The 17,269-nt window shown below is 46.7% G+C and overlaps 1 protein-coding gene across 1 annotated transcript; it reads left to right on the plus strand.

The window, feature by feature from the left end:
- Positions 1-65: 65 nt before the first annotated feature.
- On the plus strand, positions 66-2,255 carry LOC109760857 (uncharacterized). Its single transcript, XM_020319659.1, has one exon. It carries the CDS (start codon positions 66-68, stop codon positions 2,253-2,255), a length of 2,190 nt encoding a protein of 729 aa, XP_020175248.1.
- The last annotated feature ends 15,014 nt before the right edge of the window (positions 2,256-17,269 follow it).

The raw sequence follows: 17,269 nt of genomic DNA on the forward strand, positions 1-17,269 counted from the left end.
CTGCATGCGCAGGCCAATACGAAGTTCGAACATCGGTCGAGCTGCGAACCCAGCGATCGAGCGCCATGGGAACCAGCCTGCTGAACCTTCTCCTCATGGAGGTGGCGGCCATCGTGAGCATCATCCTCCTGTCCCTCCTCGTCGTGCTCAGCTCCTACCGCCGCCGCGCCGGCCACCCCGCCCTCCGCCTCTTCGTGTGGGCCGCGTCCACGCTCTTCCTCCCGCTCGTCTCCTACGCAGTCTCCGCGGCCGCCAAGTGGGACGCCGCGCGCGTGCCCCTCCTCCTCGCCTGGACCGTCTTCCTCCAGATCCTGCGCAACACCATCGACACCGCCCGCTCCTCCTCCCTCACCATCGACAGCAACACCTCCGGCGGCAGCAAGTTCCGCCCCTCCGTCGAGCAGCTGGCGCGGATGGGCTGGGTGGCGTTCCTCATCATCAGCAGCGGCGGAGAGGCCGGGAGCCCGCAGCTCACCGGCGTGCTCCTTTGGCTGTGGGTGCTCAGCCTCGTCAAGCTCATCCACCGGCTCGTCGCCGCGGAGCTCGCCAAGAACTCGTTCGCCGTCGGCCTCAACGCTTACCTCATCTCCGACTACATGAAGCAACTCCATGGCCGAGAGCAAGACCATCCAGGAGAAGACAGCGCGCAAGACGGCGTGCCGCCTTACCTGGTGATGGGCGAGGAGAAGCTGCACATCGAGGCCAGGCCGCATGGGTACCAAATTGGCCTGACGTCTCAGGCTCCGTCATTGTCCGCCGATGCCGGGCACGTGGTCACCATGGACCGGATATGGCGGCTTTATTCCGCCGGAGACTCGCTCCTCGCGTCCTATCCGCACACCAAGGATCTCTGCCTGTCCTTCTGCCTGTTCAAGCTGCAGCTCCGGAGGTTCCTCGGGTGCCCCCTCGCGGAGGTGGGCTCTCGCCGAGCTCTGGCATTCGTCCAGGATGGCCTCCTCGCGGGGAGCCCCGAGAGAGCATTCGGGGTGATCGAGAACGAGCTGACCTTCCTCGCCGACTTCCTCTACTCCAAGCTCACCTCCTTCTACGCGAGCGGGTGGTGGTTCCCGGTGCTCAACTCCACCCTCGTGCTCGCCACGTGGGTCAGCTGCCTCGCGGCCGGCGGTGCCATCGTGCACGACATGACCAACCAAGGCACGGCGCTCGCTGTGGACTACGAGCAGCTCAGGAACTACCTGCAGCGCCACGACACCGTGTTTCACGCCATCGTCGGCCTCGACGTGCTCGTCACCGTCTCCTTCATCGTCGCCATCGTCTTCACCGAAGGGTGGGAGATCGCCAACTACGTCCGCTCCGACTGGATCAAGGTGGCCACCATCTGCGAGTACGCGCGCCGCCCGTCGTGGCGCAGGTCGCGGTGGACGCGCGGCAAGCTCGCCCGCGTCCTCCGCTTCAACGCCGTCCAGCGCTGGGACGACCGGTTCGGTCAGACGTCCGTCCTGCAGACCCGGATGTGCTACTGCGGATGCGTCTCCCGGCAGGTCGACCGGATCTCCAAGACATCACTCCCCGTGCCGCCGTCGGTCAAGGCAGCCATCGTGACGACGCTGAGGACGAACCACGGAGCACTCGGGAACGGCGTGCTGTCGTTGCAACGTAGCGGCGTTGCCGACAAGTTTACCTGGGCTTGCCGCGTCGGTGACGGCGGCGGTGGTGAGAGAAGCATCTCCGAGCAGATCCTCGTGTGGCATGTCGCCACGAGTTTGCTTGAGATCAAGCGCTCGGAGGCAGCGGCTCATGGCAGCGACGACAACGACGTCGAGGACGGCGGAGACCGCGACCACACGGTGGTCGTGGCCACGCACCTGTCACGGTACTGCGCGTACCTCGTGGCGCTGAAGCCGCAGCTCCTGCCGGACCACCCGGCGTGGACGGAGGAGCTCTACGAGGGCGTCGCGGAGGAGGTGGCGAGGGTCCTCGCGCGCTGCGCCGGGCCGTTGGTGCGGTACGAGCGGGCGGCGACGTGCCTCGGCGGGAGCATGAACGAGACGCTGAGGAAGGCTTCCAAGCTCGCCCGGCAGCTGGCCGAGGAGGTCGGCGACGAGGAGGCGGTCTGGAGAATCCTGGCCGAGTTCTGGGCGGAGCTCATCGTCTTCCTGGCGCCGTCGGAGAACGTCACGGCGCATGCTAAGTCGCTCCGGCGTGGCGGCGAGTTCATCACCGTGCTTTGGGCGTTGCTCGGGCATGCGGGCATTGTTTGCCGTCCCGAGAGTGATGTCGAACACTCGCGTTAGCTGATCATGTCATCATTTGTATTTCTTTTTATTTGTTTGGGCGTGTATATATGAATATCAACTATTATTAACCTGCTATGAATATTGTATGCAACTCATCACGAACACACACCCACTTATACTTCGTCCATCCTGAGGCGAGCCTGCGACTGCGAGACCCCGCGGACCCGCGGTGGCGCGGTATATCAGCGCCCTGTGGAATGCCCCACCCTTTTTTTTTCTAGACGGAAAATACTCCTACATATCTCATATCATAGTACAAAATACGGTTAGTTCTTTTTACAAACAAATTTTTTTAGGGGTAAAACCAAGTTTTATTCAAGAAAATCCACATGTAGTGGGATACAACTTTGGTCATGAGGCACTCCAAACCACACATGGCGCCCCGGACCTCTAGATAGTGAAAACTTGGCTAATCTATGTGCTTCATAATTAACAGCACGACTCTCAAAAGTAAAATTACACTGAAAGGTAGATGATCTTATAGTTATCTCCTCAATGATCGCTCCGTAGGTCCCATGTGATCTCCTGTTGATATCCGATACAACTTGGCTGCAATCCGACGCAACAACAAAGCTCTGAATGCCCAAATCTTCAGCCAGGGACAATGCTTCCCGGCATGCCACTGCCTCAAGGGTGGCCGGGTCTACCACACCCTCGATAACCAAGGCGGAGCTGCCCATATAATTTCCCCACTCGTCCCTGCATACAACCGCTGATGATCCTCCTCTTCTTGTCAATACTCCAGCATCTACATGAATTTTGCACCTTCCCGCTGGTGGCCTCTTAGGCCGGCGCTGGCCAGGGTGGCCCGACGCCGAAGTGTTTCCCCGCCCTGGACCCTGGGGTTTCAGTGCATCTAGTTCAGCAATGAACCTAACAACGAAAATCGTGGGTAGCTTGGGGGCTCTGAAAGATGGACTGATGGATAGCTTACGTCGTGCGTGCCAGATGGCCCAAAGAGTGACAGCAGTGAGGACGAAGTGCTCATGTGATAACAATTGCATCATTGAAAACAGCCATTGTCTTGCGCTTGGTTCCTTGTTCTCTATGATTTTATGTGTGATATCCTACTCCATTAGAGCCCACACACTTCTTGATGATGAGCACTCCAAAAGAGAGTGGCGCCAAGAGTCCCGAGCTCCACATAGACTGCATTGATCGGAGTTGGCCATGTGGCGATGTGCCCTAACATCATTTGTTGGCAAGGAGTGTTTTGATAGACGCCATAAAAACATACGGATCTTCCCCGGGACTTCCGTCTTCCACAATCTTTTCCAAGATCCCTCTTCTGCAACCGAATTTGAGGTTCCGGGCGCACCCTCAAGCCATGCTTCCCTTCTTAACTTAGTTGCGACCAACATCTTGTAAGCTGACTTAACAGAAAAGACTCCATGTTTCTCATAATGCCACACCCAGAAGTCAGGTATGTTCCGTGTACACAATGGAATCGCAAGGATGACCTGTGCATCGATTGGCATGAAGTTTTCTTGAATAACCTGTCTGTTCCAAGAGGCTGTAGCGCCTATGATGAGTTCAGAAACTCTGACCGGTGGATTTGGTGTTGTGCTGCCATATGGGCGGAACATTCCCTCTGTAGGGAGCCAATTTTGATTCCAGATATTGGTTGCTGCACCGTTCCCGATTCGTTTAATCAATCCCTGCCTAAGGGTGTCCCTGCCTTCAATGATAGCATGGCACACCTGGCTAGGGTGATTACCCAGTTCGGCCTCAAGAATGTCCGAGTTAGGATAATAAATGCTCTTGAGAATACGTGCACTCAAGGTCCCAGGGTTCTGCAGTAGTCTCCATGCTTGTTTCGCCAACATTGCTAGGTTAAAGAGCTCAAAATCGTTGAAACCTATGCCCCCCATGCCCTTGGGTTGTGTCATCGTTTTCCAGGACACCCAATGAGGCTTCCGTTTTCCTTCCTTACTTCACCAGAACTTCCTGATAAGCATATTGAGATGTTCACATAATCCTCTGGGAAGCTTAAAACAGGACATAGAGAAAACTGATACTCCTTGGGCAACAGACTTGACTAGCACTTCCTTTCCGGCCGAGGAGATCGTGCGTTCAATCCAACCCTGAACCTTGCTCCACAGTCGATCTTTAAGGTACTTAAAGGCACCATTCTTTGAACTCCCTATGTCAGAAGGCATCCCCAAATACTTCTCATTAAGAGTCTCATTTGGGACCTGGAGTATATCTTTAATCTCTTGTCTTACCGAATCAGGAACACCCTTGCTGAAATATATAGAAGATTTTGCATTGTTTATCCGTTGCCCCGTCGCCTGACAGTAAGTGTCCAGAACATGGTACACCTCGTTAGCCCCCACACCGTTTGCCTTGAAAAACAGCAGGCTGTCATCAGCGAATAGGAGATGGCTCACTGGCGGCGCCGTAGGAGCAACCTGTAGACCACTCAAGTTGGATGACTCACTTTTGGATTTTAACAGGCACGAAAGGCCCTCTGCTGCAAGCAAGAACAAGTATGAAGAAATCGGGTCCCCTTGTCGGATACCTCGTGAAGGTTTAAAGTGTTGAAGTTTCTTTCCATTGAAACATCACAGAGAAAGTAATTGTGGATACCAGGCTCATTACTATATCAACCCACCTGGAGCTGAAACCCAGTTTAAGCATTATAGCTTGCAAGTACGGCCATTCCACCCTGTCATAAGCTTTCGTCATGTCCAGCTTGAGCGCACAGGACTGGTGTTTCTTGGCCTTGTTCCTCTTCATAAAATGCAGACACTCGTATGCTGTGATAATGTTGTCTGTTATCAGACGTCCTGGGACAAAAGCTGACTGCTCCTCAGATATAACTTCAGGAAGGACTAGCTTCAGTCCGTTAGCGATCACCTTTGACGCAATTTTATACAAGACATTGCACAAGCTAATTGGACGGAACTGGGAAAGTAGCGTGGGGTTTTTTACCTTTGGGATCAGCACCAAAATAGTATCATTAATGCACTCCGCTGATTCCGTTCCTTCGACAATCCGAAGAACTGCCGAGGTGACATCTCCCCCACACGTGTCCCAGTGATGCTGAAAAAAGTGCGCCGAAAAACCGTCCGGACCAGGCGCCTTAGTGGGATACATCTGAAACAGAACTACCTTGACTTCCTCTTGGCTATACGGAGCATTCAGAGACTCGTTCATCGCTGCGGTGACTTTGGTAGGAACTGTTTCAAGAACCTGTTCCATATCGTGCACTCCCTCCGAGGTGTACAAGTCCCTATAGAAAGTGTTAGTCATGTTTTCCATCTCCGAAACATTATCTGTGAGCTCACCATTCGGTCTCTGAAGGGCCTTGATCTGGTTCTTCCTTCTTCTGCTACTCGCCCGCAGGTGAAAAAAATACGTGTTCTTATCTCCATGCATTAGCCATTCAACGCGGGCTCGTTGGCGCCATAAAATTTCTTCTCTGTGATATAGTTCGGTGAGCCTCTCTATTATTTTGAGCTCAATATGCGCAGGGCCAGATCTATTTGGGGATTCTCGCAGCTCCTGTAGCTCCCTTTTCATGCGCTGGATCTCGCGCCGGACATTCCCGAAGTGGGTCCTATCCCATGCAGACAAATCGGAAGACAGTGACTAGAGCTTGTCGCTGATTGAGACTAGCCACACTGGGTAGTAACATAGACTAGTAACATGGTGCATGTTACTAGTAACATGGTGCATGTTACTAGTCTATGTTACTACCTCTATAGTGGGGAGTAACATATGTGTGGTAACATGCAACACTTCATTTATTAGGCTATAGACACATCTTTCCACTAGTAGAAAACAAGGCTTAGGTCACAGGGCAGTTTTCATATTAGCCCCGGTTCAGTCACGAACCGGGACTAATGTGAGCATTGGTCCCGGTTCGTGAGCCCAGGGGGCCGGCCGGGGCCTCGTGGGCATTGGTCCCGGTTCGTATGGACCCTTTGGTCCCGGTTGGTGGTACAAACCGGGACCAATGGGCCACGCTCCTGGCCCACCACCCTTTAGTCCCGGTTCATACCACAAACCGGGACTAAAGGGCTGGTCCTAGTTGCGGCCAGTGTTTAGTCCCACCTCGCCAACCGAAGGGTGCTCACACCAGTTTATAAGCCCGTCCCTCTATGCCTTGTTGAGCTTCTCTTAAAGTGAAAGTAGATGCCCTTATACAGGAAATTTGACCTAAATTCATAGTAAATTTCATAGAAATTTATTATGAATTTAGGTTGAATTTTCTCTATAAGTGCATCTATGTTCATTTTTTTATATTTATAAAATAAATAAACCTTAATAAAATAAATAAAACTAAATAAACCTTAATAAAATAAATTAAAATAAACTATAGTAACTACAATAAATAAACCTTAATAAATTAAGTAAAAATAGCAGCAGTAAAATAAATAAAAATAGCAGCAGTAAAATAAATAAAAACAAAATAATTAAAGTAAAATACATAAGTAATTAGAAATAAAATAAATAAGTTTTTTGTTGTAAGTAGAAACAAAACCTTTTCAGAGTTCATTTGAAATGCTTTCCAATTTTAGGGTCTTATAGCTCAAAATAATTAGTAAATGCATGAAAAATAACAAATGAAGTCAGAAAGGATTGAAAAATGATGATGTGGCTTTGAATGGTGCATTTTGAAAACACAAAAAGTCAGGAGATCAAATAAGTTTTAAAAAATGAAATCCCTTTGTAACAGACGAGTTTCCAGAAGAAATCCTGATACTTTGAAAGAGATTGTCCGTTTTGTACACGAAGTGCATCCAGTTTTTGCCGTAACCCTCTCAACTTTCTTGCACATGCTATGTGGATGAAATGATGATATCATGCCAACTTTCAACCTTTTCAGAGTTCATTTGAAATGCTTTTCAATTTTAGGGTCTTATAGCTCAAAATAATTAGTAAATGCATGAAAAATAACAAATGAAGTCAGAAAGGATTGAAAAATGATGATGTGGCTTTGAATGGTGCATTTTGAACACACAAAAAGTCAGGAGATCAAATAAGTTTTAAAAAATGAAATCCCTTTGTAACAGACGAGTTTCCGGATGAAATCCTGATACTTTGAAAGAGATTGTCCGTTTGTACATGAAGTGCATCCAGTTTTTGCCGTAACCCTCTCAACTTTCTTGCACATGCTATGTGGATGAAATGATGATATCATGCCAACTTTCAACCTTTTTAGAGTTCATTTGAAATGCTTTTCAATTTTAGGGTCTTATAGCTCAAAATAATTAGTAAATGCATGAAAAATAACAAATGAAGTCGGAAAGGATTGAAAAATGATGATGTGGCTTTGAATGGTGCATTTTGAACACACAAAAAGTCAGGAGATCAAATAAGTTTTAAAAAATGAAATCCCTTTGTAACAGACGAGTTTCCGGATGAAATCCTGATACTTTGAAAGAGATTGTCCGTTTTGTACACGAAGTGCGTCCAGTTTTTGCCGTAACCCTCTCAACTTTCTTGCACATGCTATGTGGATGAAATGATGATATCATGCCAACTTTCAACCTTTTCAGAGTTCATTTGAAATGCTTTTCAATTTTAGGGTCTTATAGCTCAAAATAATTAGTAAATGCATGAAAAATAACAAATGAAGTCAGAAAGGATTGAAAAATGATGATGTGGCTTTGAATGGTGCATTTTGAACACACAAAAAGTCAGGAGTTCAAATAAGTTTTAAAAAAATGAAATCCCTTTGTAACAGACGAGTTTCCGGATGAAATCCTGATACTTTGAAAGAGATTGTCCGTTTTGTACACGAAGTGCATCCAGTTTTTGCCGTAACCCTCTCAACTTTCTTGCACATGCTATGTGGATGAAATGATGATATCATGCCAACTTTCAACCTTTTCGGAGTTCATTTGAAATGCTTTTCAATTTTAGGGTCTTATAGCTCAAAATAATTAGTAAATGCATGAAAAATAACAAATGAAGTCAGAAAGGATTGAAAAATGATGATGTGGTTTTGAATGGTGCATTTTGAACACACAAAAAGTCAGGAGATCAAATAAGTTTTAAAAAATGAAATCCCTTTGTAACAGACGAGTTTCCAGATGAAATCCTGATACTTTGAAAGAGATTGTCCGTTTTGTACACGAAGTGCATCCAGTTTTTGCCGTAACCCTCTCAACTTTCTTGCACATGCTATGTGGATGAAATGATGAACCTTTTTAGAGTTCATTTGAAATGCTTTTCAATTTTAGGGTCTTATAGCTCAAAATAATTAGTAAATGCATGAAAAATAACAAATGAAGTCAGAAAGGATTGAAAAATGATGATGTGGCTTTGAATGGTGCATTTTGAACACACAAAAAGTCAGGAGATCAAATAAGTTTTAAAAAATGAAATCCCTTTGTAACAGACGAGTTTCCGGATGAAATCCTGATACTTTGAAAGAGATTGTCCGTTTTGTACACGAAGTGCATCCAGTTTTTGCCGTAACCCTCTCAACTTTCTTGCACATGCTATGTGGATGAAATGATGATATCATGCCAACTTTCAACCTTTTCAGAGTTCATTTGAAATGCTTTTCAATTTTAGGGTCTTATAGCTCAAAATAATTAGTAAATGCATGAAAAATAACAAATGAAGTCAGAAAGGATTGAAAAATGATGATGTGGCTTTGAATGGTGCATTTTGAACACACAAAAAGTCAGGAGATCAAATAAGTTTTAAAAAATGAAATCTCTTTGTAACAGACGAGTTTCCGGATGAAATCCTGATACTTTGAAAGAGATTGTCCGTTTTGTACACGAAGTGCATCCAGTTTTTGCCGTAACCCTCTCAACTTTCTTGCACATGCTATGTGGATGAAATGATGATATCATGCCAACTTTCAACCTTTTTAGAGTTCATTTGAAATGCTTTTCAATTTTAGGGTCTTGTAGCTCAAAATAATTAGTAAATGCATGAAAAATAACAAATGAAGTCAGAAAGGATTGAAAAATGATGATGTGGCTTTGAATGGTGCATTTTGAAAACACAAAAAGTCAGGAGATCAAATAAGTTTTAAAAAATGAAATCCCTTTGTAACAGACGAGTTTCCGGATGAAATCCTGATACTTTGAAAGAGATTGTCCGTTTTGTACACGAAGTGCGTCCAGTTTTTGTCGTAACCCTCTCAACTTTATTGCACATGCTATGTGGATGAAATGATGATATCATGCCAACTTTCAACCTTTTCAGAGTTCATTTGAAATGCTTTTCAATTTTAGGGTCTTATAGCTCAAAATAATTAGTAAATGCATGAAAAATAACAAATGAAGTCAGAAAGGATTGAAAAATGATGATGTGGCTTTGAATGGTGCATTTTGAACAGACAAAAAGTCAGGAGTTCAAATAAGTTTTAAAAAATGAAATCTCTTTGTAACAGACGAGTTTCCGGATGAAATTTAAACTATTCAAATTTGGAAATTAATGGAGTAACCGAAAGTTTATAATTATTCTGAGCTAAAAGCAAAAAGAATAAAAAAAATAAAGCAAAAATCAAAAGAAAATAAATAATTCAAAAAACGAAAAAATACTGGAAAAAATAAAAAAAAATGCCGCCTAATGGGCCACACGGCCTGCATACGACTAGAAACCCATCTGCACATGGGCCAGGATGCAGGCCCACAGGCCCAATAGGCCCAACATGGCAGTGACAAAGGTAGGCATGTAATGCCTGCATATTAGAGAGGAGCTCAGCACCTGAGCTGCAACGCAGCTTATAAACAGGTGCTGAGCTCTCTCAGCTAGCGAGGTGGGACTAAACTTCACACCGCACCGCGCCAGCACATTAGTCCCGGTTGGTGGCTGCAACCGGAACCAATGCTCCCCTTTGGTCCCGGTTGGTGCCACCAACCGGGACCAAAGCCCTCTGCTTCCCGCCCTTTGCGCTGGTGAAAAGAGGCCTTTGGTCCCGGTTGGTGCCACCAACCGGGACTAAAGGGTGGGTATTGGTTCCGGTTTGTGCGTTGAACCGGGACCAAAGCCTTTGCTATATAAGCAGCACTTAGGAAATTTTCTGATTTCCATCGCCAGTGTCCCCCCGCCCGACGACGCCGCGAGCTCGATCTACGCCGCCAGGCTGCCCCGCCGTCGTCGCCGTCGCCCGTGCCCCCGAGCCCACGCCATCGCCCGTCGCCGTCATCCTCGGCCCCCCGCCGCCGTCGCCGTCGGCCTCCGCCGCGCGCCCCCGAGCCGTCGCCCCGTACGTCACCGTCGCCGCCCTCCGCCCCCGGCCCGCCGCGGTCGCCGTCGCCCTCCGCCACCCACGCCGTCGCCCTCCGCCACCCTGTGAGCGCCGCCCCGATCCCCTCCTCCTCCTCCCTGTAATGGCCGCCGCCGCTGCCGCCGCGCCCCCTAGCTATTATATATGTGTATATAGTTTGGATTTGTAATTTAGTTGTATTAATTTGGATGTGTAGTTAGATGTGTAGTTAAGTTAGTTGTTGTAATTTAGATGTATTAATTTAGATGTGTAGTTTAGATTTTTTTTGGTGATATTATTATTGAATATGCAAACGTTTGTATGTTCATATGCAAAGAATATATCAATTTTTTCATAGAATTTTTATGATTTTTTCTGTTGTAATTTTGTTCATAGAATTTTTATGATTTTTTCTGTTGTAATTTTGTTCATAGAATTTTTATGATCAAAGTCATTTATGTATGTTCATATTTAGAAGAAAAAGAAGGAGAGAAAAAAGGAAAATAAGAAGAGGAAGAAGGAGAAGAAGAAGAGGAGAGGAAGTAGAGGAGAGATAAATAAGAAGGCGAAAAAGAAGAAAAAAAATAGTAGAAGAAGAAGAAATAGAGAAGAAGAAGAAGAAATAGAATAATATATTAATTATTCTATTTTTTCTTCTTCTCCTCTATTCCTTCTTCTTCTCCTCTTTTTTTCTTTTTTTTTCTTCGATCTCCTCCTCTATTCCTTTCTTCTTCTCCTCTTTTTTTTCGTCTTCTTCCTCTTCTTATTTTTTATCAGGTATGTCGTTGTCGATATATGTACCCCCCTCCCCGATAACTTTTAGTAAGTACTACTTAGAAAGTGTTTAATAGAATTAGTTAGAAAAATAATAGAACTAGTTAAACTAGCTAGTTTATTTTTAGTAAGTACTACTTTATTCTATTTATAGTAAGGAAATTAATAGAACTAGTTTGTTTTTTTAGTTAAAGCAATTATTCCCGCATCGACGTCGACGATGCCTATCCCGCATCCTCGTCGTCAACTCGGCGGAGGAGGCCGGCTTGATCAGAGGGCCCATGTCCGGGACTGGGCTCCGCCGGGCTGGTTTTGGGAGGTGCTACCTTCCGGTGGGCGTAGGTTAGTGAGGAACCAGCCCGTCGTTGACCCGATCCTTGTTTGGTGGCGCTCGCGTGGGCCAGTGACGGTGCCGAGGCTTCCGGACACCGCGGAGGTGGTACGTCACCGTGTCAGCGAGGAGGACCAGCACGTCCGTCGCTACATGGTTGCGTTGGAGGGCAGGTTCGACAATACCTGGCAGGTTCTTCAGGGATCTCACTGGAGCTATGATCCTGTGATGGTTCCGTCCCTTTGGGTGTCCACCGCCCGCGCCGATACCCGTCGGGCGCTACTGTTCTAGCTGTACTAGCGATGCTATATATATGATAGTATTCGAGGTGTATTAGTGATAATATTCGACGATGTACGGACGCATGGAGATGATGTAGTTTTGCTTATAATTGAATGCATCCTAATTTGAATACTACTTTATTTTGTGATTTGATTTTGCTTATTGAATGCTCAAAGTGGAAAACTACTCCGATCCTACTTTGAATGCTAAAATTGGACAGCACTATGATTAGTTGATAGCTTATAGGGTTTTTGTTTTCGCAGAAATCTAGGAGCCCCCGGCCCCTCCATCATCCCCGCCGTCGTCCCCGTCACCGCCCCCTCCGACATCGAGGTGAGACCAACCAAATCCTCTTTTAGAAAGATAATTAAACGATATTTCGGGTTGACTGTAAGTCTGTCGAGTCTCCACCATATATGAGAGGACGAAGAATCCCGACTGTTGTCGTGGGGGTAGCTTCTCCTTCGTTCCCGTGTGCTAGACAATTTGGTGTAATGCACTCGAGAACGAAAGGAGGAGCTACCATCACCGACGGTCGCAAATGTCAGAGAGGAATCAATGAGGGAGAGTTCCACCATATATATATGAGAGGACGAAGAATCCCGACTGTTGTCGTGGGGGTCGCTTCTCCTTTGTTCCCGTGTGCTAGCTAGAAATTTTGGTGTAATGCACACGGGGACAAAGGGAGGAGCGACCATCACCAACGGTCGAATGTATACACCACGTGAGCTGAGAGTTTTCAAGAAAAGACTCGACAAACCGATAGTCAACCCGTGATGAATAATAATGATCTAACTTAGGTTTTTTAGTACATATATTTAATTGTAGATGTTTAATATTTGAATTATGAGCATAGGAAATGTCGTACTCGGACGACGAAAGTCTCCCGGGGGAGTGCGACTGGTGCCACGACGACCGAGGTCAGTGCGACAGGCCTCACCTGGACGAAGATCGGCGCTTCAGTATTAAGCTGGAGGAGACGTTCGATGTTGAAACGGTACGCAACGACGACAAGTGTTGTTTTTTCGTAATTAAGCACGACTTCAACTATTTCAACGTGTACTTTTCATCTTTTACAATTCGGCTAGCTTATCCCATTCCATGCAAGACGCTACGTCTTGGAGAGGATGGGTTTTGAAGACCATGAAAGTATGGAAACAAAGAAGATTCACCTAAGGACCCATCATGATATAGATTTTGAAGTAAAGCTGTATAATTCTAAGAGCGTAACCCATTTTGGTTGCAAAAATTGGGAAGCATTTTGCAAGATGTATGGTTTTGATGAGGGTATGCTTGTCACCATGGATCTTGGTGATCATGACATCGAGCAAGACAATATGGACATTTGGGTCCTTGTTGATACGCCTCCAATTCTACCGCTATGTGAGTTTCTCAAACATAGTTATTAGCTAATTTATATTGTTCATTTCAAAATAGTTGACAGCTTATTTTCATTGACAACTTATTTTGATTGTTCAAACAATGTGCGGAACATGGTAGACAGAACCTACTACACCGATGGCTCTGAGTTAACTTATAAGGAGAAAACTCATCTGGTCGGATTTTGTACTGATATTGAGAATTACAATATCTACAATCCAACTCCTCAACATTATGGTCCTCAATACGTGCCACTAGTGCACGTGTTGAACTACGGTAACTACTATGGAGATACCCTGGTAAGATTTCTTACTATTACGACATTCGTGCATATTTGCATAGTTCTAAAACTAGTACATTATCATTGCTAACTATGAAGTTATTACTATGTTTTTCAACAGATAATCCCAGAGGATTGTGTGCCTCATTTGATGTATCAGAATGGTAGGCTTGATGTTTTGAATATACAACCAGGTCATCCTACGAATCTCAACTGTCCATACCAGATTTCTAAAAGAAGTGGAGACATGCAAATCAAAGAATGGAAAAAATGTATGGACAGTCGCAAGGAGGTTCTTGGAAGCAAAAGGAAGCGAGGCGCAAGAATTGGAGACAGGATGATCTTCATTCACCATAATGGAGAGTCAGGGTCTATATTGTTTTATGCTATTTTACCTTAAAGAGGGTATTTCGGTCCTACCTAATACTGATGATCATGTGCTAAGAACAATTAAGTAGGGTTGGTTCGATGACTGTGAGGATGATGATCGTATGACTTGTTATTAATAACGAGTAGAAGTTGTATGATGATGATTAGTAGGACTTGTTATTATATATGATGATGCATGATGCGCGCATGAAGAGTTATTATATATCAGCGGGTGAAATGAACATGGATTGGATTGAAGTGAAGGCAACATGCATGTGGTGCGTGTCGAAAGTAGTACAATCCAAACTTGATCAAGTCCGGATTAGTATTACTTTCGACATGCACCACATGTTGCCTTCACTTCAATCTAAGCCATGTTTAGGCATAGCAGTACGTAGCGTTGGTAAACCAAGCACGGAGATATAAGAGAGGACACTTCTCTCTAATAGCTACCTAATAACAACCTAAATTAACCCCCCAAAACCCCCCTCCCTTTCAAAACAAAAAACAAAAACCTCAGCTCCTGCCAGGTGCTGACGCGTGGATGCCTATTGGTCCCGGTTGGTGGCACCAACCGGGACCAAAGGCCCTCCTGCCTGGGCTCCCCGCACCGGCCACGTGGACGGCCTTTAGTCCCGGTTCGTGTAAGAACCGGGACTAAAGGGCTAGGGCATTAGTAACGACCCTTTAGTCCCGGTTCCAGAACCGGGACTAAAGGCCCTTATGAACCGGGGTAAAAGCCCCTTTTCCTACTAGTGTTCCTTGATATGTGTGATGTTACTCATACTACTAGTAACTAGCTATGTTACTACTCCCCTCTCTTTCTTCATTTATTTCTTGCCACATCATCTACTTTATCTAGATATGTGTGATGTTACTACCTATATTACTCCCACTCTAGGTAGTCTGATCAAACAGATTCCCCTACTCCGTTACCCCATGCACTCTGAACCACTGGCTGCAGCCCCGGGTCGCGCTCCCAGGCGATTTCGTATTTAAATGAGCGAGGGGCCCTCCTGCATGCGCCATGCACCGGCCTCATGTAAATGGGTACGTGGTCGCTAGTGGCCGCTGTTTTGTGCTCAACTGTGGCCGATGGAAACGCAATGGTACAGGCCGGGTTAGCCACTCCCCGATCAAGTCGAACTCGCGTATACGTGCCTCCAGTTACTTTCCTCTCAAAAGTCCATCCTATGCCAGTATAGCCTATATCCATGAGACCGCATGTATCAAGCGCGTCCCTGAAAGCGTCCATCTGAGCTTGGCTCCTATTTCCCACTCCATCGTGTTCGTGGGCTTGTAGAACTTCATTAAAATCTCCTAGAACAAGCCTAGGTATATCTCTAGCACCCACGATTCCCCTTAGCATATCCCATGTCTTATATCTTGCGCTTACTTGTGCTTCTCCGTACACGAAGGTAACCCTTATTTTCACATCTGCTAGATCATCAATCACGGCATCAATATGATACTGAGAATAACCAACAATCTCTAGCTTTATTTCTTCGTTCCAAAAAACTCCTAAACCACCACTTCTGCCAGAACTACTCACAACAAAGCTTTTATTAAACCCTAAAGAGCCAACCATGCTCTCGACTCTAGAACCCTCTATTTGAGTTTCCAAGATACACAGTACAGAGGGGGCAAACTGCTTCGTTAGATCACGAAGCTCTCGAACTGTCGCGGGTTTGCCAGCACCGCGGCAGTTCCAACATAAGAGACTCATTGCGCTGGGCGGGACACCCCTATGGAGCCCGCCAAACGCGCATCAGAGTGTTTGTTTGCAGCCGTGTTCTTCCCATTGTTCTTCTCGTTAGTAGTCAAGCTTGGTTTGTTCCTTTTCTGCTCCTGTTTTGAAGATGGACTCGGTGGAACCTCTTGAGCTGTTGGCCCCGTGAGCAGCAGCCCTGATCCCCTAGAAAAAAAACAAATGGCCCTGATCCTACTCGGCCCAGTATAGCCCAAGTTAGAAACGGGAAAGTCCTTCCTTCCTGCCACACGCAAGATCATATCTGCTCTGCTCTGTGCGTTCCCCTGGAAGCCGCCGCCAACCCTCCTCCTTCCCCAACGAAGTCTCTCTCCAGCCTCCAGCGGTCCAGCCTCCGTCTTCCTCCGGCGCGTTTGAGATCAATCGGGTGGTCCATTAATCTGGACGCGTCTCTATGAGTTTCCGGCGGTTTGTGTACCTGTCGGGGATATACCCCGCGGTATGACCCGGCCAGACTTGGCGACTCACCAGAGACCTGGCTGGAGCTTGGCGACTCACTGGTGATCCGCCCGAACATGGCGATTCACAGGTAACCCGCCTGGACATTGTGACTCACTGGAGACCCGGCGGGCGGATCAGACGGACGACAAGGCCCAAGGCCCAGCAGGCTGGCTTATACTCTGGTGGGCCGGTTTAAGGAGAAAGGGATGACGAATATTTCCTTTACGAGGAAGCAAGACCCGGACGTGTATTCAACTTGTAAGAAAAGATAGACTAGTCTTAGTCCTACTAGGACTCCGCATGTAACCCGCCCCTCTAACTTATATAAGGAGGGCCAGGGCACCCCAAAGAGGGACAGACAAGACAAGAAACAATCTCTAGGGCTAAACACCGAGAGCCGGTTCCCGGCGACTCTCCCGTGATCATAATGAGACCTAGCCTCAAACAGCATGTAGGGTTGTTACCGGATGATGTTTCCCGGGGCCAAAGCTGTCTAAATCCTTGTCTTGTGTTGCGTCTCTCGATTCCGCTCAACCCCTCTCAAGCTACCACATAGATGCGTTGGCCTCGCGACGAAGTCCTGACACTAAGGACATCTGCCGTGACAACTCCACGACAGTTGGCGCCCACCGTGGGGCTTGCGCACGGTGGTGTTGAGTTCTTGGAGGGATTTTTCTCAGGGATCAAGAAGTTCGTAAATTTTGGGTGAAGAAGAGCCGGTCAGAATCTACATCAATTCCAAGTTCATCGGTCAAGATTGAAAAGGTTTTGAGTGGCTACATAAATTGGATAGAAATCAAAAGTTTTTCACCGGCGGGGCACGTCAGCTCTGACCCGGCCGCGCGGCCCTCGCAATTGAGAAGGTTTGAGATCAAAAGAGGCTAGGGTTCCGTGCGCATCGTCACGCTTGACCTGTCTATCCGACTTTCCGAGTGGGATCGTTTTCCATCAGAAAAGCCAGTGCGATCCGGTGAGACAGAGACCGTTTCAGAGTACTCCGCTGTTTAAATTGCAGTTTTCTATTACGAGAGCCGGGGCACGTGAAGCAGGTTACATCCGCGGCAGTCGACGTACGCAGATTCGCTTCAAGACCCGAAGCTGCTACCTTATTGCTATTATTGCGCACTGTGTCAAAACATCAAATCAGATCAGTACAAAGTGCTAGTACGTGCTAAGCGTTTTATTTGATACTCACGTGAAAATT

This window comes from Aegilops tauschii, chromosome 6 (assembly GCF_002575655.3).
Source record: "Aegilops tauschii subsp. strangulata cultivar AL8/78 chromosome 6, Aet v6.0, whole genome shotgun sequence".
NCBI lineage: Eukaryota > Viridiplantae > Streptophyta > Magnoliopsida > Poales > Poaceae > Aegilops > Aegilops tauschii.

Bases quoted from the DNA above. Each gene is read 5' to 3' on its own strand.
- LOC109760857 (XM_020319659.1), top strand. From the start codon at position 66: ATGGGAACCAGCCTGCTGAACCTTCTCCTCATGGAGGTGGCGGCCATC.